This window comes from Canis aureus, chromosome 8 (genome assembly GCF_053574225.1).
Source record: "Canis aureus isolate CA01 chromosome 8, VMU_Caureus_v.1.0, whole genome shotgun sequence".
In the NCBI taxonomy this organism is placed as follows: domain Eukaryota; kingdom Metazoa; phylum Chordata; class Mammalia; order Carnivora; family Canidae; genus Canis; species Canis aureus.
The window spans coordinates 56,172,294-56,199,989 of NC_135618.1; the positions used below are offsets into that span (position 1 = coordinate 56,172,294).

General features: G+C 47.5%; 1 protein-coding gene and 1 long non-coding RNA gene across 3 annotated transcripts in view; one reads left to right on the top strand and one right to left on the bottom strand.

The window, feature by feature from the left end:
- Positions 1-22,420, top strand: part of CACNG3 (calcium voltage-gated channel auxiliary subunit gamma 3) — an 85,403-nt gene extending 62,983 nt beyond the window's left edge. Inside the window, exons 2-4 of one of the 2 annotated variants that reach the window (XM_077907042.1) lie at positions 10,716-10,799; positions 15,530-15,670; positions 21,339-22,420. In XM_077907042.1, coding sequence (XP_077763168.1) covers positions 10,716-10,799; positions 15,530-15,670; positions 21,339-21,850 — 737 coding nt within the window. In that variant the 3' untranslated portion in view covers positions 21,851-22,420. The remainder of the gene's footprint in view (positions 1-10,715; positions 10,800-15,529; positions 15,671-21,338) is intronic. The other variant, XM_077907043.1, reaches the window with a different exon arrangement.
- A 543-nt stretch (positions 22,421-22,963) lies between these two features.
- LOC144319203 (uncharacterized) overlaps positions 22,964-27,696 on the bottom strand; it is a 34,856-nt gene continuing 30,123 nt past the window's right edge. The window contains exons 3-4 of the long non-coding RNA XR_013385098.1: positions 27,314-27,402; positions 22,964-24,772 (exon numbers count right to left, since the gene is read on the bottom strand). This is a non-coding gene — a long non-coding RNA (uncharacterized LOC144319203). The remainder of the gene's footprint in view (positions 24,773-27,313; positions 27,403-27,696) is intronic.

Here is a 27,696-nt window from a genome sequence, read left to right on the forward strand (position 1 = left end):
GCAGGACTATGGAGATGGTAAAAAGAACAGTGGTTGCCAGGGGTTGGGAGGATGCAGGGATGAGTAGATGGAGCATAGAGGATTTTTAGGGCAGTGAAACCACTCTGTGTAATGGTGGTATGTGCCATTGTACATCTGTCCAATCCATAGGATGTACACACAAGAGTGAACCCTCACGTACCCTTATAGACTTTATGTGGTGATGATGTGCCGAGTTAGGTTCATTGATCGTGACAGATGCCCCACTCTATTGGGGGTCATTGACAGCAGGGAGGCTGTGCAGGTGTGGGGGCAGAGGGCCATGGGAAATCTCTGTACCTCTGCTCAGTTCTGCTATGAACCTAAAACAACTCTTTAAAAACAGTCTAAAGAAGATAAAAAAAAAACAACCTTCTGAACCCCACACCTCATTTACATGTTACACACAGGAGTTAGCGAGCAAAGGAGGGGTCCGCTCATGAGGGATAGGTTGGAAGTCTCACACTGAATGTCCCTTGAGTGTCAATGTGTCTCTGTGACCGTAAGCTCACAGCGGGGATCAGGGACTCAGAGCTGTGCGGTGCTCACTTGCTAGAAGACCGCCAACAAATCTCATACATTTCCAGCCTCAGATCTTGTACGAGGGAATCTCTGTCCATAAGCCCCTCACACCTCCAAGCCCATCTTGCTTGTCCTCCAGCCAAGATTTCAAATAGAAGCCACGTTCTTTGTGTGTGTGACGATGACTGTGTGGCACCTGGCTACAGACGGTGGCTCTCAGACTCTGATGTGCATTAGAATCTGAGAGGTGCTTGCTAAGAAGCATTGATTCTCAGACTCTAACTATGCATCCTGTAAGGGGCACAGGAATGCACCCCTCCATCTTTTTCTCTTTTTTTAAGATTTTATTTATTTATTCATGAGACACACAGAGAGAGGCAGAGACATAGGCAGAGGGAGAAGCGATACAGGACTCAATCCCAGAACTCTGGGATCACAACCTGAGCCTAAGGCAAGTGCCTAACCACTGAGCCGCTTAGACATTCCCTCCACCACCACCCTTTTTTTAAACAAGGGCCCAGTTGATTCTTACACAGATGGATCCAACTTCTCCAGGCACCTCTGGAGGAGAGATGTCACCGCCTCAAAGCAATAGAGATGAAGGGGCCACAGGCCTCTCCCCCAAAGCCCCTGCCACAACTACGGCCTCCTCTGTGCTATGGAAACAGGAAGAGTTCTTGACTCCTGTGAGGGCCGACCAAGGCAGGATTAGGAAGGTTTGCAGAAGCTCACAAGTGATTATGGTGACCACCATCCTCCTAGATAATCCACCATTAAAATAAAAACACTAAGCTATTCAATTAGGTAGATAAACACACTTCTGATTTTTTTTCCCATGTTATTTCAGTGCGCTTTGGTAAAAGTCAAATATCAAGTAATTTCCAGTTCGCATTCTCTTTCTGTACCCGTGTTTTGCTGGTACCCCAAAGGCATGCCTCATGGGCCAATCCTGCTCCAGTGCCTATGCAGTTCTAGGTGCTATGTTGGGTGCCATGCTGTGAAGGAAAGCCAGAGGACAGGATGGTAGACCAGAACCACCTCAGCCAGGATGGATGGGGCTCTGGGCTCCGGGACTGGCTAGGACCTGAGCTTTGGGCTAGGCTGGTATTCCAGTTGGACCTGCAGTTAGCCAAATAATTAAGAACCAGGGAAAGCATTTTACCCCAAGCCCCCCAATGGGCTGATCAAGCAAAGTGCCCAACACCAGCCTCTTCAGAAATAAAGCAAGCCTATCAACTGGGTGCAGAGAAGGACAGGTGGCTCCCATAGTCCCTTTCTCCTGGCTAAATTTTCTGTACTTGGTTCCAAGACAGGACACTCTCTCCATCAGGCATCTCTCTGTGTGGATGTGGGAGGACTCTGGCTGGCTTGCCTTTCCACCCCCAGTCACCAGCTACTTCTTCAAAGGGTTCACTGTGGCTTTCAGGGACTCCTCTGAGCATGCACTCCATTCCCACCCCTGTAAGCCGCTGGTGTCCAAAGAGATCTTTTAAAACTATAAATCTGACTGTGTTTCTCAGCTACTTAAAGCATCATCTGACTCCTTCACAGACCTGCTCTCCCCCTACTTACCTGTCTTGGTTCCAGAAACGCATTGAGCATCATCCTTCCCTAGGGCCTTTGCATATGTGATGCTCTCTTCCTGGAGAGCTCTTTTCTCTTATCTCCCCATGGTTGGCTTCATCTTGTCACTCAGGCCACCTTCTCGGAGGAACTTTTCCTGTCCACCCAATATGATGATTGTCCCTCACTGAGTCACTCCCTCCAAGGTTTATTATTTCCATGATACTGAACACTTTGAAATTACCTTTTTCTTTTTACAGAAACTTTTGTTGCATTTATTCTTTGTTCATGGTAGGTCTCCCTGTTAGCATATAACAGCCTTGGGGCACCTGGGTGGCTTAGTCAGGTAAATGTCTAACTCTTGATTTTGGCTCTGGCCATGATCTCAGGGTCGTGGGATTGAGCCCCATGTCAGGCTTCATGCTCTGCACAGAGTCTGCTGGAGATTCTTTTTCCCTCTCCCTCTGCCCCTGCCTTGCTCGCACTTTCTCTCTCTAAAACAAATAAACAAATAAAAAAAATATACTTCACAGCCTGGAGATCCAGACCTATCTAGTTCACTGATAAACCCCAAGTGCCCACGACAGAGCTTAATGCAAAACAGGCACCTCAGTAGACATCTGGATCAGGATGTGCACTAACGGCAGCTCAGTAACATCAGAAGAGGATGTTTCTTCCTACTGAACTCACTGACTCCTTGGTTCTCTTACTAGAAGCCGTGAGCTGTAATTGTTATACGCCACATGCTCCATCGTGCTCAGACTGATCAGGTTAGTGCAGGGTCCCCACTATCCAGAAATTCATTACCCAAATCCCTACACATGGTAGGTTGCATAGACAAGGAAATTCTATGTACATTAATGGCCTCACCACTTATAAAACCAGGCTCAACGAAAATACCCTTCCAACCCCATTCCACACACACCCCCACCCCATGTCCTACCCTGTAATTCACAGTCTTTGTCTGGCAGCCTCTCTCTGATCGCCAGTTCTTGTCAACATGGGACAATCCAATGCAAATAGAGGCAAAACGATTGCAAAGTGAGATTGCGTATCTAGCAAAATACACAGAGCTTCGTGGTAATGGACGTGAGGAGTGACGTGCTATGCCAGCCGTGGGTCCCCTGGAGCTGGGAAGAGGGACACCCATTAGCAATGCAAGAAGGAAAAACCAACAAAGAAGGATGATGTGCTAGGCACATCCAAGTGATTTGAATATCAAAGGATTAAGAGGAGCTCTTGAGAGAATGATGACGTACTCAAATATTTTTTGCAAAAAGGACCTACTTTCTGATCCTGTTGTGAAAGTCAAACTTTACAATCCGGCTGGGAAAGTGAAGGATTTCATGTGGGACTCTCATGTGATTTTTATCAGGAAAAATTATGTCCTCTTCCCAGTGAAAATCAACACAGTTTACTCTCTTGCTTATCCCAGTGCATAGTTGGAAGAGATAAGACAAAAGAAACATGTTCTTATAAGTGATGGTTTCGTTTTCAAGATGAAAGTGGAAGCACATCTTCAAACATCATTATTTACTATGAAATTAAGGTCCCTACTTTGAAGGGGACTCACCTGACGGGCGGTAGTTCTCAACCTCAGCTGAGCAGTTAGATTCATCTGGGAAGCTTTGAAAACTTTGATACCCAGACGGATTAAGTAGGAATCTTGGGGTAGAACAGAGAGCAGCAGTGTTTTCTAGCCTCCACCCCAGTAATTCCAATATTCAGCCTGTGTTGAAAACCACTGTGTTAAACTCTGTAATAAACACCGGCTGTTATACCAAGAACCCAAACATTCTTACAGTCAGGCAGTTACTTTTGCTGTCTGAAGTATTCCCGGTGCGTAGACAAACCTGATGTTTGTTCTTTCCTGATTCCTCAAGGCAAAGTCCTCACAATGGGGACCTAACAAAAGACTTCTGTCTCTGGACCCAGTGCTCTGGTCTCTAGTTAGCCTTGGTTTTGAGCTCTGAGCTGGACTTTGGGAGTTTGCAATATGGTTGCCCCAGCTGGGCTGGTGGATGTGATGGGTGCCAAGGTCCGGGCACTGGTTTTGGCAGGGTTTCTGGGCTGGACCGGGTTCTGGGCACTGCCGTTGGGCTGGATGCACTGGCTAGGGGTGCCCACCCTCACACTGAGCACATGGTAACTGTCCAGAGACTATTCAGAAGTGATGTCCCTTTATTAGCTTGAGGGGTGCCACAGCCACCAAATTCTGCCCCAGGACCATCAGTGTGGGTTATTTACAGTCCAGAAGAGGCAGATGTGGAGGGTCTCATCTAGAAGGTTCTGCCGATGTTGGAGGAAGGACGTTCAGGGGACAGCAGCCCCTCCGAAGGGTCTCCCTTCAGGACTACAATCTTGAGAAGGTCGGGGAAGTAAAGTAATGCTTCCCCACCCCAGTCTGTCTGCTCTGGATCCAGTATTTCCAGACTTAAGCCCAAAAACACTGAAGCAGAGCTGTCTTTAGATGACCCAGAAAAGCTCTATCTGGCCCTTGCCCAAACTTGGCATAGCAGGTGGTTTAGGCTTGTTCTCTCTACAGTGTGACCCGGTAAATCCGCCACAATAGGGCCCTCATTCACCCCGCTGGCCTCCCTTCTGTTCCTCAAACTAACCAAGCTCATTCCCACCTCAGTGCACTTGCAGCTACCTCCGCCTGGAGAGCCCTTTCCCTGACTCTTCGCATAACTGGCTCCTTCAGTTCATCCAGGTGGGAGCCCAAATTTTCCCCACCAGTACCACCACCATCACTACCACCACCACCACCCTGCCCCAAATGGCTCACCATCTGCCCCTACCCCATGCATGATCACCATCACATCATCCTGTTCTGTTTCCTTCAAAGCCCACAAGGATCTTTTTCATCTCTTTACGAATCTATGAACTCTCCCCAATGAGAATGTAAGTTCTGAGGCCCAGAATCTTCTGCTTTGGCCATTAGTAAATTCCTAGTGAAGGAGAGGGGTGGGAAGGACTAAGGTGGAACCAACCGGTCTTCACACCTGCCCTACCTCAGTTCCCACTGCCTTACCATCTCTCCGCTGGAACCACTGGATCCACCTCCTGGACCAACCACCACTGATGCTCTCAACATCCTGGGTTACTCTGTGTTCTCAAATGCCTTTTCCTCTCCCACTCAACAACACTCATGCTATTGCACACTGCCTGAAGCAACGCGCCTCCCTTACTTGACGATCTTTTAACTACCCTTCAGATCTCAGCGTAGACATGATTCACTCAACATTCAGTTAACAGAAATCACTCTACCAAGTAACAGGTGAGTGAATTTTCAGGGATGAGGGAAATGCTTTCACTTTCAATCTTCTGCCTTTCTAAATATATTGTTTGAATTTTCCATCTATGAACACCTCTATTTTAATTTAACAGGGATTATCGGAACATGGGATAATGGACTGCTTCTTCTTTTCCCTATGATACTTCTCTGCATTGAAAACTATTCTAATCAATGTTATTCTTAAATGTCAGTACCACAATGACTTAATTATCACCGCTTCCTTGTGTCATTTAGTATCTTGGAAGAAGCCACCTGACTGAGTTCTTTCATTCATTCTAATATTTTCTCCAGCAAATTGCCTTGAGCTTTCCAAATAGAGTGTTCTCTCACTTGGAAAAAAATGATAATTTTGTTCTATTTTTTCTATTGCTTGTAACTCTTTATTCTGTTTAATTTCTTCTTGCACTAGAACTTGTAGAACCATGGTAAATAACAGAGGTGATGGTGAGTATTCTATCTCACTCTTGATTTTAATTGGAATATTTCTAGAGCCTGACCTTTTATTTTATTTAGAGACTTATTTATTTATTTAAGCAAGAGAGACAGAGAGAGCACGAGCGAGATGAGCAGAGAGAGAGAGGGGGAGAAAGTCTCAAACAGACTCCCTGCTGAGTGTGGAGCCCAATACAGGGCTTGATCTTGCGACCCAAGCAGGACACCTAACCAACTGAGCCACCCAGGAGCCCCTCTAGGGTCTGACCTTTTAGAAGGATTTTTGGTTGAGAGGAAGTCCCCTCCCCCTTATGAAAGACATGTTCTTCCATTGTCTGAGCCAGAGATGAACCATTGGCATAATCTTTTCTGTGCAGAAAACCAGTCTACAATTTATTCACTTCAACATGTCAGGAACTCTGCCCTGGCTCTATCTGCCATTCCAGACCTCTTCCTAGGGTCCCGGGATCTCATGGTCCTGGGGTCTGTGTGTTCTCTCCTAGCTCTAACATCTGCCCTACCCTGTCTTCCCATCACCTTTCTCCTGTTACCACCAGTTCTGTACCCAGACCAACCACCACTGTTCCTCCTCCTGGTTGACCACATTGCTGGGTTCTGCTTCTTTCTGCCCCAGGGCCTTGGCTTAAACTGTGTTGGGGTCTAGCACTTGTCCCTGTGTCCTGACTTCATCTTTGCAGGGTATATGTTTTCAACATCTCTCTTGGTTCTAGCCTCTGCAGTTTGTGGGCAAGACCAACCCCATCCTATTTTTCTTAGATTTACTGAGATGGGGAAATACTCCTGAGAAAATGTAAGTGAGAAGAACAGCATGATCTCAATTTTATAAAACCATTTGTGTGTGAAAGCATGGAGGGGGGAAGAAAGTCTGGAAGGAAATATACAGAAATGCTAAATAGTGGTTATTTCTGGGAGCTGGCAATATGCTCCTTGTATGAATGGCCAAGTTCACTTTTTGATGAGTATATGACTTGTGATGCCAGCAGCTTCGTCTTCAGCGTGGAGTCTTCCTCGGGGAAATTCTTGATTCCCTTTCATTTTATATTGCTTTTTTAAATCTCATCATGGCACCAATGTGTCTCTTCTGGTCCTAAAATACCTACCAAAACCAATGGTAGTAATAGCTATAATTTATTGAGTTCTTACTATGTGCCAAGAGCTGTACTAAGTGGTTTACGTCATTGTCTGATTAAAAGAGTACGTGCTGAGAATACCGACCGACAGTCTATCTACTCTTAGAGCCTCAGCTAATTCTCGTGACAACTCCACAATGTTGTTATTATTACTATCATCATTCCATAGAAGAAACTGAGGTTTGCAGAGGTTATTTGCCATAGGTACCTCACGCGCCATAGGGCCAGGTGGGGAATTTGGCCAGCTGGAAACTTTGTGCCTGGTCTACAGGGGGCTGCAGGTGCCCAGCTGCAGGGGACTGTTTATACATGGAAATGTGGGACAGAGTTCTCCCTCTTTTTAAGAGAAGCTGCAAATGAGGCTTTCATGTTACAGATCCTGAATTTTAAATTGCAGCAGCATATTGATTTTTTAAAAAAATACAACAAGATAGGCATTAGAACACTGCAGGTAAAAAAATAAAACAAAACAAGCAAAAACACCAAACAAAACATCCCATGACCCAGATTTGCCCTAGACATTATGTCCTTTAGAAGAACTAGCCTGGATTATGTCCTCTGGCTCCCGGAAGGCCCAGCCTCCCCTTTTTTGTGCTACCTCCCAGGACAGGGCTCTTTAGACCACAGATCAGCAAAATTTTCCTCAAGCAGAAAGCAAATACTTTTGCCTTTGTAGTTTCTGCCATAGAGAGTCAGCTGTGCCATATTGGGTGGAAGCCGTAAACAAATGGGTACGGTTGTGTTTCAATACAATCTTGTTTACAAACACTGAAATTTGAATTTCATATAGTTTTTTGCATGTCATGAAACGATATTCTTCTTTTACTTTTTTTTCCCCAGCCATCTAAATATGCAAAAACCATTCTTAGCTCAGGGGCCTAAGAACAGGTGGCAGGCTGCTTTAGACCCTAAATACTGGTGAGACTTTCTCCAGGAGCTTCTGATGTTTGTGGGCTCTAAGCTCTAGCTTCCAGCTGACCTACACCACATTGGGTAAGGCCCTTTTCACAAGCAAATGCAGGCATGTGTGAGGCTCCTTATTCCCAGGTGGTTCTGACTGGTCTATCTTGGCAGTGTTCACATATCATCTTCAGCTGAACCTTTTCTTCCTATGAAGAAAGCCTCTGTGGGGCACCTGGTGGCTCAGTCAGTTAAGCATCTGCCTTCAGGTCAGGTCACTATCTCAGGCTCCTGGGATCAAGCCCTGCATCCATCTCCCTGCTCAGTGGGGAGTCTGCTTCTCCCTCTCCCTCTGCCCCTCCCCCACTCATTCTTGTGCACTCTCTCTCTCTCTCTCTCTCAAATAAATAAAAAAAAATTTAAAAAGAAAGCCTTTCTGTTGTATGTCAAAAGACTAACAATAGTTGGTCCCATAACCAACCACTGCCTTTGCCCTGCTGGGTGGCCGGCCCCCAGTGTAGATCATGAAAAAACCATTAGTTGATGGGAACTGGTCCACTGGTCCAGTTCATTGTCACAATCAATAGCTGCAGACAGACCACAAAATTATCATAAAGCCACCTGGCAAAGGACATTTCGGGAAAAGAGTACAATTCACAATAGTGGTTAAGAACTTTGGTTTTAGAGTAGGGCTGAGTTCCATTTGAGCCTGCCACTGATTGCTGTGTCCCTTCACTACACCTGTTTTCTCACCTGTTAAAAGGGATCAAGATACCACATAGGTATCTCATAAGACTGGTTTTTTTTTTAAGATTTTATTTATTTATTCATAGAGACTCAGAGAGAGAGAGAGGCAAAGACAGAAGTAGGCACCATGCAGAGAGCCTGACGTGGGACTCTATCCAGGGTCTCCAGGATCATGCCCTGGGCTGCAGGTGGCACTAAACCACTGTCATAAGGCTGTTTTGAGAGCTATAGAGGATAAAACACATAAAGGTCTAGGATGGCACCTGGAAGGTGGTATGGGCTCAGCGTGTGTAACTTAATCTGATCTATTATCTAGCTAGCTGGAAGGGAATGGGCTTTATAAACTAAGAGGAGTATGTAAATGGAACTCTAAAATCTAAACAAGAGGGGTGCCTGGGTGGCTCTGTTGGTTAAGTGTCTGCCTTCAGCTCAAGTCATGATCCCAAGGTCCTGGGATCAAGCCCATCATCGGGTTCTCTGCTCAGTGGGGAGCCTGCTTCTCCCTCTACCTCTGCATGCCACTTCCTCTGCTTGTGCTCTCTCTCTCTCTCTCTCTCTGTGTGTCAAATAAAATCTTTAAAAAAAATAAGATCTAAACAAGAAAAAAATGAAGTCCTTTTTTTCATATCAGGGAAGAAATTATGAGTGTTTCTTCCAAAAATATCCTTGAGTCCGCAAATCTTTTCTCCAGAACCCCTCTTCCTGGTTCTGAATCCATTTTTTGCCTGGTAGGCAAAGAATCAGAACTGAGGGGATGCTTCACATGTTGCACCGCATTTATTGGGAAATGCCTCTGGCTTGGAGCCTACTTATAGCAGGGGCTAAACGCGTGGTACTCATTATTATAAGATAATTATTGACAGAATAGTAATGGCTGCCATCCATAGTGCAACAGTGGAAACCACAGGCTTTGAAGCTTGGATTCAGATATCGATTCTTCTCCTCTCCAGCTGCGATACCTCAATCTCATCTGTGATCTGGGTTACCTCATCATCAAATGTCAGTATTAATAGGCCCTACCTCCCAGTGCGGTGGACAGGAGTAAATGAGAGAAGGGATGTAAGTTTTCGGCCCTGTGCTTAGCCCACTGGAAGCATTTAATAAATGCTGGCTGCTATTACGGCACACCTAGAGTTTTGCAAAACTATCTCATCTTCATATATAGCCTTATTTAATCCTTACAGTAGCTGAGCTGGAAAAAAAAAAAAAAAAAGGCTAGATCTGCATGATCAGCAGTCCAGGACACCACCCTGCCCCTCCCCTCCACACCATGTTCTCGGACCAGGACAAGAACAATGATGTATAATTTCATGCTGTGTTATGGTGAGGAGTTCTGAAATTGTTGTCATTTATAAGAACTGGCAGAGCCATTAGATGCCCCAGAGATCAGTTAATTGGCTAGTTAACAAACACCCACAAGGATTATCAAACACCCAGAATGATTTAAGTCAAACTGATATTAAAGAAAGAAGAGGAAGCAAATGCTGGCAGTTTCCCCAAGATGCACCTGTGCATTCTGTGAGGGAAGGGGTGAGGGGACAGTCCTGTGTCAGATATGAGCAGTATCAGGGACAGTGGGCTACTCCTGAATCTATGCCCGGGGTCGACACCTGGGAGTCAGCAGATCTTGACTAGAACGCTGGCTCTACTACGTAGTATGTGAGCTCAAGCAAAATTCTTATGCCTGGTTTCCTCATCTGTAAACGGGAAAACTAGTAGATACAAGTTCCATTTCCTTCTCCTTTTTTCCCTCACCAATTGGTGGTGGTGTGGGGGAGGATAGATAAGAGAAGACAGTCCTCATGATGAATGATTGTGTTCGTAGCTATCTGCCCTTCTCCGTAGACTCCCAACATGATGCAAAATCTAGGAAGCAGATTTTCTAGGAAATAAAGTCTTCTGCTTCTCTCTTCCTTTCTCCTGTACTGGTCTCTCATTTGCGCCCTAGGACACATGCTGATGAGCCAATGTATGCACAGCCCGCAACAACCAGGGAAGGATCTTCACTGGGGGGTGAGGACCCAGGCTCACCCCAAGGGCTCTGGCTCTTCCCCCTCCGGCTCAAGCCCAATTTGTTTCCACAGGGGCTTTCCGAGGAGTGTGCAAGAAAATCGATCACTTCCCTGAAGACGCTGACTATGAACAAGACACAGCAGAGTACCTCCTGCGTGAGTCCCCACTTCTGGGTCTCCTCTGGATGGGGTGGGGGCGGCCCTGCAGTCACCCAGCTGCCTCTGAGGCTCCTTGGTACCCACCCCTGGAAATGGATACCTCCAAAGGAGCTCCCGGGGACCTTCGCCACTAGGCAGAGACATTCAAGTGATTTTGATATCTAAGTCTTTTTAATGTCAATGAACTAGAAATAGAAGGGGGAAAGTGGGTAAATCAAAACTGAAAGATTCTTTTTAGTCTGCTTAGGAGAAAAATCTAAGGAGTTTTCAACTAGAATACAAGTTTTCACCTTCCAGAGAGAGCTGAGTTGAGGTGCTAATGGGTGAGGTGCTAATGGGTGAGGTGCTAATGGGCACGGTCCTAAGGGGCAAACCTCGGTAGAATAAACGCAAACCCAAATTCACCTCTCTGCAGTTTCAATCCCATTGTGGCAGGGCCAGAGTCTTCCTGGGGTTGTCCCAAGGTTGGTAACCTGGATGCGACATGGGACTGTCACAAATACACACGGGAGGCAGCAGAATGTGGTGGCTTAGTGCAAGGGCTCTGGGTTCTGGTTGACCTGGGCTTTTAGCCCCGTCTGACTCTTTCCTGGCTGCGTTAGACCTGGGTCAAACTGCTTAACTTTTCCGTCTCCCAACTGTCTTCATCTAGTCAGAAATGGAGATGATAACATCATCCACGTGATGGGCTCTTGGAAATTAAATAAGCTCACGCACATTACACTCAGCCCAGGGCCCCGCGTGGAGTCAATGAAGCAATTAGCTTCATTCTTTTTTGTTGCACGGGCCAAGCAATAGCAAAGTCCAGCTGCAGGTATGGCCTTGACGTTGATCCGGGCACAGAGGGACCATGGGACTTAGTGTCATCTACGCGTAACTTCTTCAACAAGAATGTGTGTCAGGTTCACTCAAAAGAGAATTTCAAAGGACTGACTGATTTACTCTGAGGGAATGTCATATGCAAGGTTTGCCTCTTTGGGTTTTTGTCTTTAACCACTCTAATAAATAAAAACTTCAAGAAAGCGTCCTGTTCAGATTAGGTTTGTAACTCATAGCCCAAGAATAGTGGTTTTAAAATTACAACCATTTGCAGCCCTGCTCAGCCCTGTTAGTCTGCAGGTGGGCTGTAGGTCTATACGTGGGCCTTGAACCCTATAACCACATAAGTGGTAGTAGGGTCAAGTAAGAAAGTCATTTTTGAGGAAATTTTTAAAACATAAATATACCATTTCTCTTTTTCTAGTCCTTATGAGACTACTGGGATTTACCCAAATGCCTCCCAGGATTTGTACCAGCTGCTCAGAAAAACGTGGTATGGGGAACACAGGTCACATTTAGAGATGCTGGCTTTCTACTTGGACCTCCTCCGAAGAATGGCTTTACAGTCATGTCCAGTGGGGTTTTACCAAGTGCCCATCATTTGTCTTCGTTTTCTTCCCTGCTTTACTGAAACACTGTGTCGTTTGCCCTGTTGGAGGCGAAACAGAGCTTTAACTTCTATTTCACAACTCTCAGCATTGATTTTCAGTTCTTCACTGATTTTCAGTTCTTCCCAGAGGTGGATTGCTTTTCTGACAATATATTTTGCTCCCCTCTGGGAAAGTGCGGTCCTCGCTGCCATCCCATGGTCCACGCATGCTTCACCATTAGCCACAGGACCAGCCAGGGGCATGTTCCCACAGGGCTCTCTGGCCCCTCCAATGTGTGAGCTACCAGCTTCTGTGGTGACCATGTTGTAGTGGGACTGGGACTCAGCACATTGATTTTTCTGCTGTTTCCTCATTCTCAAGTGCTGTCAGGGCAGGCTACAGCTTTGTCATACAGCATAAGGTTTACTGGCCCATCCTATTGACGAGACACTCTCCATGGTATAGCACTGGACTTAGCCAGGTCCTGCTCCAATGCCTGCTCCAGGTAGAATTATAATGAAACAAGCTGCACCCCTAACTCCTAAGACTTCAACTTAACCCCAGATGGTTTGCAGAGAAGAAACAGTAGACGAAGGAAGGCAAGGAAGGGAAGGGAAGGGCGGAGGGGGTAAGACAGTAAAACCTTTTTATTCTGAAGCTACCATGTGTCCACTGAGCTAAAATAAACATAGAGTAGATCACACTGGCTTGGCAAAAATGGCAGCAGCAAATGTCCTGAGGCAGGCACCTGCAACCATGTATCTCATTTGTGGGGTAAAGAGTGAGCTCTGGCCACCAGTCAGTTGCCACAGGGTTACTGCAGCCACCTTCACACATCTTATAGCCACACATTTCAAATTTGTGCTTTTATAACCAACCCGGTTCAATAGCTTCAGATGTTCAGATTGTTTCCTTTGGGCATAATCATATTTTAATCATACTTTGGAATTAAAAAGACTTTTTGGCTACTTTTAAATCAATTATACTCATTACATTGAATATTGGAGCGATTCCTGCGAATACACAATGTAAAGGAACGCTTTAAAGATTTGTTCACATTTGAGTTCATTTGAAACCACTGGAGGCAGATCAACCCCTGATATTTGTGGGGTCCTGGGGTCCTGGGCTGAGGGTCCAAATGGAAACCCATAGGTCATATGTGTAAATGTTGAGAAGTTATAAATAAGCTATGTCTGCAGTTGGGCTCATGTGCCCACCTAGGACCCCAGGACTCCCCTCCCCAGGGATACCCCTCAACCTAGGGACTAAAGGTAGCAGAGCTCCAGCCTTTCCCAAAACTTCACCATGGAAGCAGAAGGATGGGGAGGACCCTTTTATCAGGCCCTGGGTCTACCCGGATGCCAACACTGGGTGATTTGGGATGGCTATCTTTAAGCAAGCAAAAGGACGCTTTCATTTTCTTCTCATTAAGAGAATATCACCCCTGCGTGCCATCAGACCCTCACCCCACTCCTCCATCTCCCCTCCCAGGCAACCCTGTTAGCTAAAGCAGTTAACAGTCATAACATTATAAAAAGAGGTTGGCAGTTGGCACATAAGCACCTCCGTGCAATAGGGAATAGAAACAAGGAGTTGGGTCACCATGAATACAGGATTTGAAAGCCTTGAACTTTTGGCTTTGAAATGTCTAACGCCAAAAATGAACTTGCAACCCTTTCTGCCACCCACTATACCTGCACGTGCCCAGTGGCATTTTGGGTGCCACCATGGGCTCAGCGGCGGAGCACAGACATGGATGTGGTTCTCAGCTCTTGTCGCCCACCATCCACTGCCAATTCAGGTGGCTTTACCTTAGAAATGTATCCACAACTTCTCACCATCTCCAGCCTACCACCCCGGACCCAGCCAGGCCCAGCTCAAGTCTGGTTCACACAGCCCTTGCAGCCACAAGAGCTCACCCTTCCAAGAGCCCTCACAGAGTTCAATGTTCTCCTGTCCCCGTTTTGAAATTTTTAATAATTTTGGAACAAGAGGCCTTACATTTTTGTTTTGCACTGGGTCCTACAAATTATGCAGCTGTTCCTGCCTGTCAACTCAACTGGCTTGTGAGCCCCATGAGGCCAGGGACTCTTCTGTATACCAATGAACACAGAATTTAATTCAACTGGTATATTCTGGTCTGGACATACCAGAAAATACCCTTATATACTGGTTGGGCGAATACGGGGATCCGCACCATAGGACCCCTCCCCCAGAACCTTAGGACCTCTCCATGATGCTGCAACTGAAGAGTTAACTCAGGAGCCTCCAGGAGTTGCTTCAGCCCCTCAACCAGCCTCTACTTTGAACAGCAGCACCTGTGCCCTTGTGGTTGTTACACATTTCCACTGGTACCCCAGGACCCAGCACAATGCCTGCGTTCATTCACTGTTGAATGAATATATAAATTCATTTGTTCACTCAGTGACTGAGTGGATATTGAGTATTGCCAGACCCAGTACTATGCAAATGTAGGTGCATATTGGGAAAGGTTCTGCATTTTGGTGAACAGCGTGTGATCTGATGGGAGTCTCTGGATGCAGAACTGGCACCGTAATTGGCAGGGTCCAGTGCAAATGAAAATCCCAGGCTCCTCAGTCAAAACACAGGCAAAAAAGCTTTTTCTTCTATTCTTTCTTTCTTGATCTGTTATGATACCTTTTATCTGCTATTCAATGTCACACTCCCCCCGGAGGGCACAGAGACACTCAAGGGGTAAACGCATAGCTTTGCAGGTGCCTGGAGCTTGCTCCTAACCCTGATTCTTCCTTTGTTCATGCTCAGCCCCTACCAGGAATGAAGGCTGGCAGTGATCATTGGTTGGGGCAGGAGAATGGGTAGCTAAGGTCCCATCGCAAGGAGAAGGGAGAGTGGGCAGGTGGAGAGATGACGGGTGGTAGGGTCAAAGCTCCAAGCCCCCAATGCATGCTCCATTGACTCATCAGACTTTACTTATAAAACATAATGCAGGGGGCACCGGTGTGGTTGACTGTGTGACTTTCGATCTCAGCTCAGGTCTAGATCTCAGGGTCATGAGTTCAAACCCTGCATAGGGCTCCACGCTGAGTGTGAAGCCTACTTAAACACACACGCACACACACTTTGAAGATAAAATGATTAAGAATTTCAGGACGGTGACTGTAGAGCATTAGCCTCCAGCACAGGGCCCTGAGCTACCATACTGGTCTCACACCCACGTCAGATACAGGCTTTCTCCTGCTCCTGTGCTGTTTTCCCCTTGGGCATCCCATGCCTGGAGTGGGTGGAGCCTGGGGCTGGCCAGAACACAGATGGAACCTTCTCCCCTTCTCTCCACAGGGGCTGTGAGGGCCTCCAGTGTCTTCCCCATCCTCAGCGTCACGCTGCTCTTCTTTGGGGGGCTCTGCGTGGCAGCCAGCGAGTTCCACCGAAGTAGACACAACGTCATCCTCAGCGCGGGCATCTTTTTCGTCTCTGCAGGTGAGCATCTGGACTGAGATCCTCACAGACACCAAACCCAAGCCCAGGCCATGAGGACAATGCTATGCTATTTAGGATTCTGTGCAGGGAAAGAGCTAGAAAACACTCAACCCATGTTTGAGTCAAAGACTTCCATTAGACCCAAAGATGCTGACATGCTAGGGTGGCATGATGGAAAGGCAAGAGGAGATAGAGTGGCAGAGTCAGCTCAGAGACACAGAGAGGCTGGTTAGTAAGAGTGTGAATACAGTTGACCCTGGAACAACACGGGTTTGAACCGTGAGGGTCCACTTATACATGGATTTTTTTCAACAAATACACATGGTCATGTAAATGTATTTTCCCTTCCTTCTGATTTTCTTAGCACATTTTCTTTGCTCTAGCTTACTTTATTGTGAGAATATAGTATAGAAGACATACGACATACAAAGCATGTGTTAATTGACTGTTTGTGTCTGGTAAGGCTCCCAGTCAACAGTAGGCAATTAGTAGTTAAGTTTTTGGAAAACCAAAAGTTAAACACAGATTTTTGACTGGGCGTGAGGGTCAATACCCATAACTCCCCTGTCATTCAAGGGTCAACTGTCTATGCTTGCATATAAGGGGCAGGGGGCATGTGCAGCCTACGAGAGACTGTTCAGTATATTTTAACGGGGGTCAGCTTTCTGTTCTTTTGAGCACATTTCCATATGTCTCTGGCCCTTTGAGACTTGGCACAGCTTTCCAAGGGCTCAAATCCTCATATTGTTCGAGACGTCTCTGGGAACAGGGTAAAAAGCCAGCAGCCCCAGATGCTCTCCAGGAAGACCCCATAATCAATAGCTGGCCTGACCAGAAGGTGGCAAGAGGGATGAGAGACAGTCTTAGTTCACAAAGGGGTCCCAGGCTCTACCTTTTCTCTCCTCCATCTCCGACCCTCCTCCTCCTCCTGCCTCATGTTCCTCTCTTCCCCCTAGATTTCCATCCCTCCTTCCATCTCTTTACCATCCCTTTCCACCCTCACCCCTCAATCAGTGTCATCTGGATGAATGCTTTAGAGAAGCAAAGAACAGGCAGGGTTGGGTGAAGAGGCTCGACTGTGGTGGTGGCCTTCAAACTTGGCCCAGTGAGACTAACTTGGCCGACTATTTATTGGGATGAGAGCAGTGGGAAAGAAAATAAAATGGTGGGTAAGAGGGGCTTACCCTTTGGATGTGAATTCTGACTCACCTGTCGAACCTTGAAAACCTTTCTGACTCCCTATACTCTGGTTTCCTCAACTGTACAATGGGAACTAATAATAGTATCCACTTCATGCTGTTGTTGGAAGGAGTCTGAGCATAAGAAGCACAGTATTATTTTCTTTTTTTTTAGTTAGTTTGTTTATTTGTTTGTTTTAATCTCTATACCCAATGTGGGGCTCAAACTCACAACTCCAAGATCAAGAGTCGAGGGCTCTTCAGACTGAGCCAGCTGGGGCATCCCAATATTATTTTCTAGTATTGGAAAAGCAAAACAATATAGTTCCAAAGTCTGAGGCCCAGACCCTGCCCCTCTAAGATCTTGCCCCATTCCTTCCCCACTGTTTCCCCTTCTGGGAAATAAAGAAGCTGGACTGAAACCAGCTCTGAGTCTCTGGGCAATTCCAGCAACAGACCAGGGAGAAAGCTGCCATCTTGCCATGGGGATGTGGTCAGCCCAAAGGTGGCCGTGGGCCCTGACCACGCTCTGTGCAGACTGATGGTAACAACTGGCCAACTCGGATTTGTGTGGCTTTGAGGCACTTTTTAGTCGCTGGTGGCCCATCCACACCCCCTGGGCTCTGACTGACCTGGAGGATATGCATTGTGCTGACATTCGGGTTTCCCATACAGGAGATCATTATTTTGTCCCCCAAGGGGATTGTCAGGAAGGAGCATGTCACCAGCAATTTTTTTCTCACAAGGGGTGCTCTGAGAGATGGTAGGTGGATCAGACACATGAGAACTGCAAAACATGAGGGGCAGCCATGAAAGCCCTCAGGGGACACCAGAAGCTTGGGGTCTGTTCCTAGACACCCCCCATCTCCCCAAGGAACCTCAAAAAGCTTCGGTTTTTCCACCTATAAAAGTTTCAGAAGATCCCACAGTCTCTAAGGCTCTTTTAATTCTAGCTGTTCTAAGGATCTGTGGTTTGGGCCAAACAGTCAAGAACCATTATTGAGCACCTAGTACAGGGCAAGCACCGTGCATAATGGTGAAAAGCATGAGCTCTGAAGCCAGGCCGCAAGGTACAAATCTTGGCTCTACTACTCCCCAGCTGGGTAGCCTTGAGCAAGTCTCTTAACCTCTCTGTGACTTAGTTTCCTTATCTGAAAAGTAGGGGTAATTATGGCCCAGCCCCTTGAAGCTGTTAAGAGGCTGACATGAGTTGGTACATGTAGAAGTCCTAGGACAGCACCTGGCACACAGTAACTGCTCACTTCATCATAGCAGCTGGTAGATACACTGCACTATTTAATTCTCACGCCAACTCAGTTCACTTACTCATTCAGTAAATCTGCACTGCACTCTTGCTATGGTCAGGGTCTGGGCTAGGACATGGGGCCATAGCAATGAACGAGACCAGCCTAGATCTGTGCTCATGGAGCTGGCAGTCTGGCATCTGGGAGGAAGTGATTGCCCACCTACATCTCATTCTTCCTAAAATCTATTACTGAAATCTAAATCCACCATGGCCAAGAGACAGTCCTGGGTTCAAATCCCACCTCTACCATTTCCTAGCACTGTCAGTGTGGGAAGTGATGTATCTTCTCTGTGGTCAGTTTCCCCACCTAGAAAAGAGGGTTGGGGGCACCTGGCTGGCTCAGGAAGGGCATGCGAATCTCAATCTCAGGGTTGTGAGTTCGAGCCCTATGTTGGGTGTAGAGATCACTAAAAAATAAATAAACTTTGAAAGAGGGTTAACTTTTTTTACGGCAGGTCTGTTGCAATAATTGAGATGGTGCCCATTAAGACTTTGCACAGTGCCTGGCACGTGGTAAGCGCCCTATAAATAAATGGCAACTCACTTGGCTCCCTGCCACCTCTAACGTGGTCTGACATCTAAGTCTCTCTTTGAATTGTTCCCCCTCCTCTCACCTCATCAAGACTTCCTTTAGGGGGGCAGCCCTGGTGGCTCAGCGGTTTAGCGCCCCTTTGGCCTGGGACGTGATCCTGGAGACCCAGGATCAAGTCCCAGGATCAAGTCCCACGTCAGGCTCCCTGCATGGAGCCTGCTCCTCTCTCTGCCCGTGTCTTTGTGTCTCTCTGTTTCTTCTGAATAAATAAATAAAATCTTAAAAAAAAAAAAGAAAAAAAGACTTACTTTAGGGGCTTCCCAAACTTTGCCACCAAAATTTCGCTGCTGGCAGAGGAGAAAGAAAACGTGGCCCTGGGGAGTTGAGGGGCATCGCTAGAAGCCGCCTTCAGTGAGCTGAAATGTCTTTGAAGTCTGTCTCCCATTTACACTTAAAAATTCATGTGAATTCTGCTCTCTCCTCCTTATTATATCCGTGTTCATTTTAATATAAAAGAATGTGTCTTCCCTACTAATCTTCCAGCCGAATTGACACTCCAGAAAGAGGAGCAGTGTTTTATCCTGTGGTCCTGCAGCCTGACACAGGGCTGTCTGTGTTAGCCCCCATATTTAGAAATAGCTCAGTGACTAGAACTCACTGCCCACCTGCTGGGCGCCTGCGCAGGATAAGCCAAGGGGAGACAGGCAGAAGCAGGCCCCCACCCTGCCTTCTGGAAGCAAGCCCTAGATGGAGAGTGGCCAGAGATCATATTCAAATACTAACTCCCCTTAATGCCTGTGCAACCAGCCAGTCAGAATAGCACTGGAGCAGAGTCCTGCGTCCCCAGCAATGCCTGGCTTTAACCCTTTAGTTGCTGGACTGTGGAGAGATCTTGGGGACCCCCGGGCAGAGTATGGGGCAGTAAGACTGAAGGAGGAACACAGGCGGCCACTGGATATGGTTATTTACCAGCTGGTGCTAGGAACTGTAATGAGGGCCAGCCTCCATTTAGCATCACCTAAATTTGGAGACAAGGAGGTGCCAGCTGATATACCAACCTCCCTGAGTCATTGTTGGTATCAAGGCCTAGATGAGGCCCTTGAAGAAGAGACAAAAAGAGACGTTCCACCTTTGGAATAGTTATGTGAGAAAGATGGGGTGCCTGGGTGGCGCAGTTGGTGAAGCATCCGACTCTTGCCTTTGGTTCAGGTCATGATCTCAGGGTCATGAGATCGAGCCCCGTGTCCGGCACTGGGCTCAGCAAGACTCCTGCTCCAGATTCTCTCTCTCCCTCTCTCTCTTCACTCCTCTCCCCCCTCCACTCACTCTTTCTCAATAAATAAATAAATGAAATCTTTAAAAAAGCATAATGTGAGAAAGGTGGTTAGGGATAATCACAGCCCCTGGGCTCTCAGGTTCTATTGCTTTCTTACCACTCCCTAGAGAATCAATTCACCTCCAAGTGTCTCCTTCTATGCCTCTCCACTGGCACTTGAGGGACGCTAGATCTGGGGGCCCTGCCCACTTGGGACTGCAGCTGCATGCTCCCCAATTCCCAAACGGCGGCTAATCTAAAGCCTTATCTTATCCTCTGCAGATAAAAAGCTTTAGGAAGCTACTGTCCTTTCCCCCTCGGGTTCATTAGTTCCCCAGACAGCAGGGCAGACCCACCTATGTCCACCAGACAGCTGCATTTAGACTCGCCATAAGCACGTCCAGCTCCATTATTCACATCTTTCCCCTTCTCTAAACCTGTTCTCTCTGCTGCCTCTTACTTTAGCTCAAGATGCCACCAACCTCCTCATCAGCCGTGCGAAAACCCTAGCAGGCCATTCTCCATCTCTTCTCGCACCCTATAGTTTTGCATCTCCCGGCGCAACCCTAGCCAATGTCACCTTGTCTTCAAACCCCAGTGGCTTACCTGTTCCATCTCCCTTTGCTCCCGAGACATTTTATATGTGTCTCTGATAGAGCCCTTACTGTATTTTGCTCTAATTACATTTATGTGTCAGTCTCTCCTACTAATGGCGAGCAACTCAAGGGCAAGGACCTGTATCTCCTTTCATTTTACTATCCTCGTGATTAATTGCCAAAGAGTAGGGTGTTTGGTTTTTTTTTTTTAAGATTTTATTTATTTATTTGAGAGAGAGAGAGAGAGAGAAAGACTGAGAGCATGAGTAGGGGGAAGGAGAAGAGGGAGAAGTGGACTCCGTGCTGAGCAGGGACCAGAGCACGAGACTCCATCCCAGGACCCTGGGATCGTGACCCAAACCGAAGGCAGACACTCAACCGACTGAGCCACCCAGGTGCCCCCAACGATTAGGTTTTGATGGAATGAATGGCTTGTAAGAGAAAACACATGCATCCTGAGCTCCCCCACACCTGCTGTAGGAATAGGGTATATTCTGTAGCTGAACCAGGCCACCTGGGAGTGAGCAGAAGAATTCCTCATTTCCCAAGGAACAGACCACTCAAGAAATGGGTGAGACCATGCAAGAAATGGCCGAGAAAACCCAAATGGGTTGGGTTTCCTGGTGATAAATCCATTCTCCTGTCTTCCTGTTCCTGATCTTCTACAAATCTTTCAAGGCTCAAAGAGACAGTTCCCTCGGAGGTGTATAAAAGATGTCTTTTTCTCTTCCCTTCTCCTAGGGTTAAGCAACATCATCGGCATCATAGTTTATATATCAGCCAATGCTGGAGACCCTGGGCAGCGTGACTCCAAAAAAAGCTACTCCTATGGCTGGTCCTTTTATTTCGGGGCCTTCTCTTTCATCATCGCAGAAATTGTGGGAGTCGTTGCCGTGCACATCTATATAGAAAAACATCAGCAGTTACGTGCCAAATCCCACTCGGAGCTCCTGAAGAAATCTACCTTTGCTCGCCTTCCACCCTACAGGTATAGATTCCGGAGGCGGTCAAGTTCCCGCTCCACGGAGCCCAGATCCCGAGACCTGTCCCCCATCAGCAAAGGCTTCCACACCATCCCTTCCACTGACATCTCCATGTTCACCCTCTCCCGGGACCCCTCAAAGATCACCATGGGGACCCTCCTCAATTCCGACCGGGACCACGCTTTTCTACAGTTCCACAATTCCACGCCCAAAGAGTTCAAAGAGTCGCTGCATAATAATCCAGCCAACAGGCGCACCACGCCCGTCTGAACTTGACCTCTGCCCTCTGGCCTCCACCCCAGCACAGCGTCGGGGGGCAGCGTACAGAGGCGGTTTTGAGGTTGCATGGCATGGTCTTCGTGATGGTATTACTTTTTACAAAGAATGAAACCAAATGGACTCAGCCCTCTCCCACACTCGGCCCCTGGCCCTCGGGTCCTAACCCCCCCACGCCTCCATACCTCTCTGCCCCTGGTTCCTCCCCGACTTTTCAAGCCAACCCCACGATGTCATTTCTCTCTCTGTGTATCTGTGCCAGATGTTCTCCTCTCTTCCTTCTTTACTGGAAGGACCTGCACATTCTTCCCTCCTTGGAAGAGGACTTTACTCAAAGTCACGGGTGGTGGCTGGGGGGGATCCCCGATTCCCCAGGCGCGTGCAATTGTCCCCATTGCCCACTCACACAAATCCTCGAGACACCAACCGCCCAGGTGGCCCTGAGGGAGGCATTCACCTTTACGTGTTAGAAAAACATGACCAGAAATCAAAGATGTCAGAGCCCCGAAGCAGCTAATGTAATAAGCACTCATGTTATTAAAGGTTTTGCCTTGTTGTAACCAACCAAGCTGGGGGTGTTTTGTTTCTTCCGGCTTCTTCCTGCACAGACTCGCTGCCTGCTACAGAACTAGCTCACCTGTGTGTTGGAAGCTGAGTTTTGCTCATCACACTCTAACCACCAGGAGGCTTTCCCCGACACCCCATCACCCCTTGAAACCAGCAAAGTGCCCCCACCAATGTCAGAGTCGGTGTGTCCCTCACCTGAATCTCTGGGGTCTAGCTGGGGGCAAGCATGTGTTAAAAAATTTGGCTCTGGGGGCACCTGGGTGGTTCAGTTGGTTAAGCGTCTGCCTTCAGTCAGGGCATGATCCCAGAGTCCTGGGATCGAGCCCCACATCGGGCTCCCCGCTCAGTAGGGAGTCTGCTTCTCCCTCTGCCTCTGCCCCTGCTCATGTGTGCTCTCTCTCTCTCTCTCTCTCTCACTCTGTCTTTCAAATAAATAAAATCTTAAAAACAAAAATCTGGCTCTGGCACCCAGTAGCTCTAGGACCTGGGGCAAGTCCATCTAATCTTCAAGCCTCGATCCCCTCATCTGTAAAATGGAACCAATGTAAAATGGAACTCCAATGTAAAATGGAGTTGTGAGGCTCAAATAAACTGCCACATGTAAAATGAGCAGCATGTTGTAAATAATCAATATATATAGTTTTATTTTTGGGAGGTGTTCTAAGCAGAGTGAGCATGATCTTAGTCAGCTTGGGCTGCTATAACAAAACACCATAGACAGGGTGGCTGAAACCAGAGACATTTATTTCTCACCATTCTGGAGCCTAGGAAGTCCAAAAGCAGGGAGGGTGCCAGCCCATTTGGTTCTCCGTGAGGGTGCGGGTGTCCTGATGAGTAGGGGCTGGTGGCGCAAGCCAGGGAAGACTTCACCCGAGGCAGAACAAGAGGCAAGAGTTTATTGAATACACTGCAAGGGAGCAGCGGGCAGGACAGCAGAGGAGAGCCTGCCTGCCGTGAGGCCGTGGCGAGGAGCCACACTTACGAGGCAGAGGGAAGGGGTATGGGGCAGGTGGGATTCCCCGTCCTTGGTAATCTTAGGTTGGCTGTAAGTAGCCCATCGGTTGGTTAGGGCCTATGGCTTCATGAGCCTGTTTGCATTTAGCCTGGTGGTCATGGTGGGTCCTTTTGCCTGGCTCAACTTTCCACAGTTCAAGGCCCTTGCAGGGAGGGCTTTCTCCTGGCTTGCAGGTGGCCACCTTCTCACTGTCTTCCTACGACCAGAGGAGGGCAGTGCTCCCGCTCTCTAACTGTCTCTGTCTCCCTGTCTCTGTTTCTGTCTCTCTCACTATCTGTCCTTCCTTTGGGAAGCCACCAATCCCAGCGCAGAGGCCCCACCCTCTTGGCTTCATCTACTCCCAGTGACCTCCCAAACACCCCATCTGTAAAACTATCACAACAAGGGGTAGGGATTCAGCATATGACTTTGGGTTGGGGTGGGCTTGGGAGGCACAGCCCAGTCCACAGCAAGCATTACTGCGGGAAGACAGAAGCCAAATGGGAACTGTTGAGGGGGTAGAAATAGTGGGCTTCAAAGGTGCAGGGGAAGTGGGGTGGGGAGTGGAAGGACATTTGAATATTTTGACTATTCCATACCAAAAAGCACGGCTTGTTTGTTTGGCCCGTGCCTCCCGATTCACACTTCCAGAGAGCACCCCCACCTAGGGCTCCAGTTACCGCAGAGGGCACGGTAGGGTGCTGAGAGCTCACACTTACCTAGCATTGCCAGGTGCCAGGCTGTGTTCTAGAACTGTACACATCCTCTCGGGATAATCCCCTAGTTTCCAAGGAAAAGACTGAGGCAAGAGGGGTTACATGACTCGCCCAGACTTCATCCCCACCAGAGACTGGGAGCCCCCAGGGAGTGAGACACTTGCTCACCCCACGCAGTCACTTTGCCTGCAGAGCGCAGACGCACACCCATTCATTTCATTTAATACTTAAGAGTCATTGCGTGCAAATCACACTCACGTACATCAAGTTACCTCCTCGAATCCTTAAAACAAGCCTGTATGTGGTAGGAATTCCTCTCCCCATTTTGGCAAGCGATGACACAAGCTCAAAAGAGAACATGTCTTAGGTGCTAATGAGGAGGACTGGCACTGACATACCCAGCCTCGGCTCCCTGATTTGAGTGACTCCCTCATCTTCCAGCATTTTCCAGACCTGTCACCACAGCACCACGACCCCTGCGAAGTTTGTCATAGGCACGTGCCACATCGGCAATTATCTGTCTGACGTTTTTCTTTCAATTGACTGTTGCTTCTTACTTCAATAAGCGTATTTGATAGTGAACTTGATGTCACCACTTTAAAAGGAAAACTGGAATCGCTTGCCACAAGCGAGTGGCACCTGGGAAAATAAATACAATAAAAACAAAACAATCATGCCGTCTTTTCGCCGCTGCTGCCTGATTTTTGTAAAGAGGATGCAACCAACGTGTCAGGGAGACGTTAAAGACACGCACCAGAGGAGACGCTTCCCCCGGCTTCATCCGAAGGATCCAAGGAGCACGGGAAGTGAGTAGCTTTCCCTACTAACGTCTCATCCCTCGCTTTGGGAATCGGGGTTCCAGGCACCCTTGGAGAGGGAAAGAGCTGAGACATGAGCAAGCAGGTGATGAATCCTGCGGGGTGGAACAAAGTGTAACTCCCACCCCCACCCTGCCACCCTGGTTCGTGCAAATCTGAACCAAGACTTTGTCAAAAAACAGGGCATCTCAGGAAGCAGATGGGGATGGAGAGAAAAATCCCAGGGGCTTCATTAGTAGATGCCTGCTCTGGACAAAGTATCAAAGACCAGAGAGCAGGAGGAGTGAAGTAGGCACTGATCCCCTCAGGAGGGACCCCCTGCCTGCCCCTCCCGCGGCCCGCACCATCTAGGTCTGCTCCCTGCAAGCCTTGGCACATGCGGCCTCTGCGGCCTCAGAGGGTTTTTGCTTGAAGCCTGCTCAGCTGGACCTAGCTGGCTGGCATCAAATAAATATTAATATTACCACTCGCAGTTTGCAGCCAGGATCCGGCCAACCCTTGTCATTCAAATCCCTGTGAAGAGTATTCATGGTCACTGGGCCCCTACTCTGCATGCCGTGAACTTCACTTATTTTGTTTTATTTAATCCTCACTTTTGAGGTAGGTACTATTGTTCGACCCACTGGCTAGATGTTGAAACTTGCCAAGACACAGCAAAGCAGGTATGCAACCCCATGTCTGCCTGGCTCCGAAGCATACGAAAAAGGGATGCCTGGGTGGCTCAGCGGTTGAGCGTCTGCCTTCGGCTCAGGGCATGATCCTGGAGTCCAGGATCCAGTCCCGCATCGGGATCCCTGCATGGAGCCTGCCTCTCCCTCTGCCTGTGTCTCTGCCTCTCTCTGTGTGTGTCTCTCATGAAGAAATAAATAAAATCTTTAAAAAAAAAAAAAAAGAACACTCGAAAAAGCCACTCCCTAAGTTATGCTAGTCACACTTCTCAAATCTCTTGCTCCGTTACTAAGATCCTCATGTTCTGTCCCAGGTGCAGCTCCGTTTGCCAGGAAATATAAACAGGGGGCTCTAATTTTGATGGAGGCTCAAGGAGAAGGTCTGCCTAAAGGAAGAGTTAGAGTTAGCCAAGCAAAAAGAGGGACGTGTACAAGGGAAAAGAGCAGCAGGTGCAAAGGCCCTGGGACTGGGGAGACACTCCACCCCCACCCCAACCCCTATCCCACAAAAACCAGCAAAGCTGGAGCTCAGAGTGAAAGAGAAAGTAGCATCAGATGAGTCTTAAGGGAAAGCTAGAACCAAAGGATGTAGCATCACAGGCATGTTAGGGATGTTGAATTTGGACCCTAAGCACAATACATACAATCTGATGTGTATTTTTAGACGTTTAATAAGTTAGGCATCCAGTGAAGTACTAGTTTCTTGACTCTTATCTTTAGAAATACTTCTCCAAGAGGGGCACCTGGGTGACGCAATCCGTTGAGTGTCTAGCTCTTGATTTTGGCTCAGGTCATGATCTCAGGGTCCTGGGATGGAGGCCCAAGTCAGTCTTTGAGCTCAGTGGGGAGCCTGCTTGAGATCCTCCCTCTCCCTCTGCCCCCCCACTCATGCTTGCTCTCTCTCTAAACTAAATAAATCTTTTTTAAAAAACAAAAGGGGAAAAAAGAATGCTTCTCTAAGAGCTTGTATCATTGCTGCATTGTCCAGTCTTACAGACTTGACCATGAATTGGACATGAACTTGCCCCAGAGCACACCTGGCTAAATCACAGATTATACCCTATCTGCAACTAGCCAATCTATTTATAGGGTGGCCAGTGGTTAGGATTTGTGACTTGACTTTAAAAGGTAAACTGAGCCAACTGGATAATCTCTGCTGGGAATTGTAAGAGACACAGAAAGCAGATGCTAGTTGGCTAGAGGGAGCAGAACAGAAAAGGTATAAGGAAGACTTGGGACTGGAGCAGCAACAATGGGCCAAACTTGAGGAAAAAAAAAAAAAAAAACCCTGCAAAGGCTTCCCACTGTATGTAAATAAAATCCAAATTTTTGCCATGGTCTCCAAGGTCTTGCAATATCAAGACCTTATTAATCTGCCCAACTTTATTCCATCATTTTTCACCTTGCTGCCTACCCTCCAGTCAAGTGTCCTCTCTTTTCAGTTCCCTGATCCAGCCAATTATATTTCTGCCTCAGGGCCTTTGCAACTGCTGTTCTCATTGCTTGAAATCTCTTCTCTTTATACGGCTGGCCCTTACTCATCTTTCAGATGTAAGCTGGTAAGTCACCTCTTTAGTGAGGGCTTCCATCACTAATTCCTGACCGAAGATCTACATTTTTTTTTGGTAGAGTCCATACTTATTCCCTTGATATTTCAAAAGTCTAAAAAATTTTGTGTGTATTTGTTTACTTACTAGTTCCGTGAGAGGAGCATAGCTGACTCTTGTTCTCCACTGTTGTCCTCTGTGCCAAGCGTGGAGCTATTCATCTAGTGGATGTTCCACTATGTGAAGGAAGCAAGTAGAGAATGTGAATGCATTAAGAACTGCTTAAAGGAAAGCCATCATATCATGAGGAAAGAGTGGCTTCCTTGATTTCTGGGAGCATCTTGCCCCCTTTTTTGGGGGAGAGTTTTTCTATACCCCTTCAGCAACTTCCTTGAGCAAGCCCGAGTGTGTCTCTGTTCCTAGATACCAAATGAGCACTGACTAGACCCTGTGCCTCTGGAAGCTTCCAGAACTGAGGAATGCCCAGCCATATGGGGACAGCTGAGAGTCCTTCTTAGGGACAGCAGGAC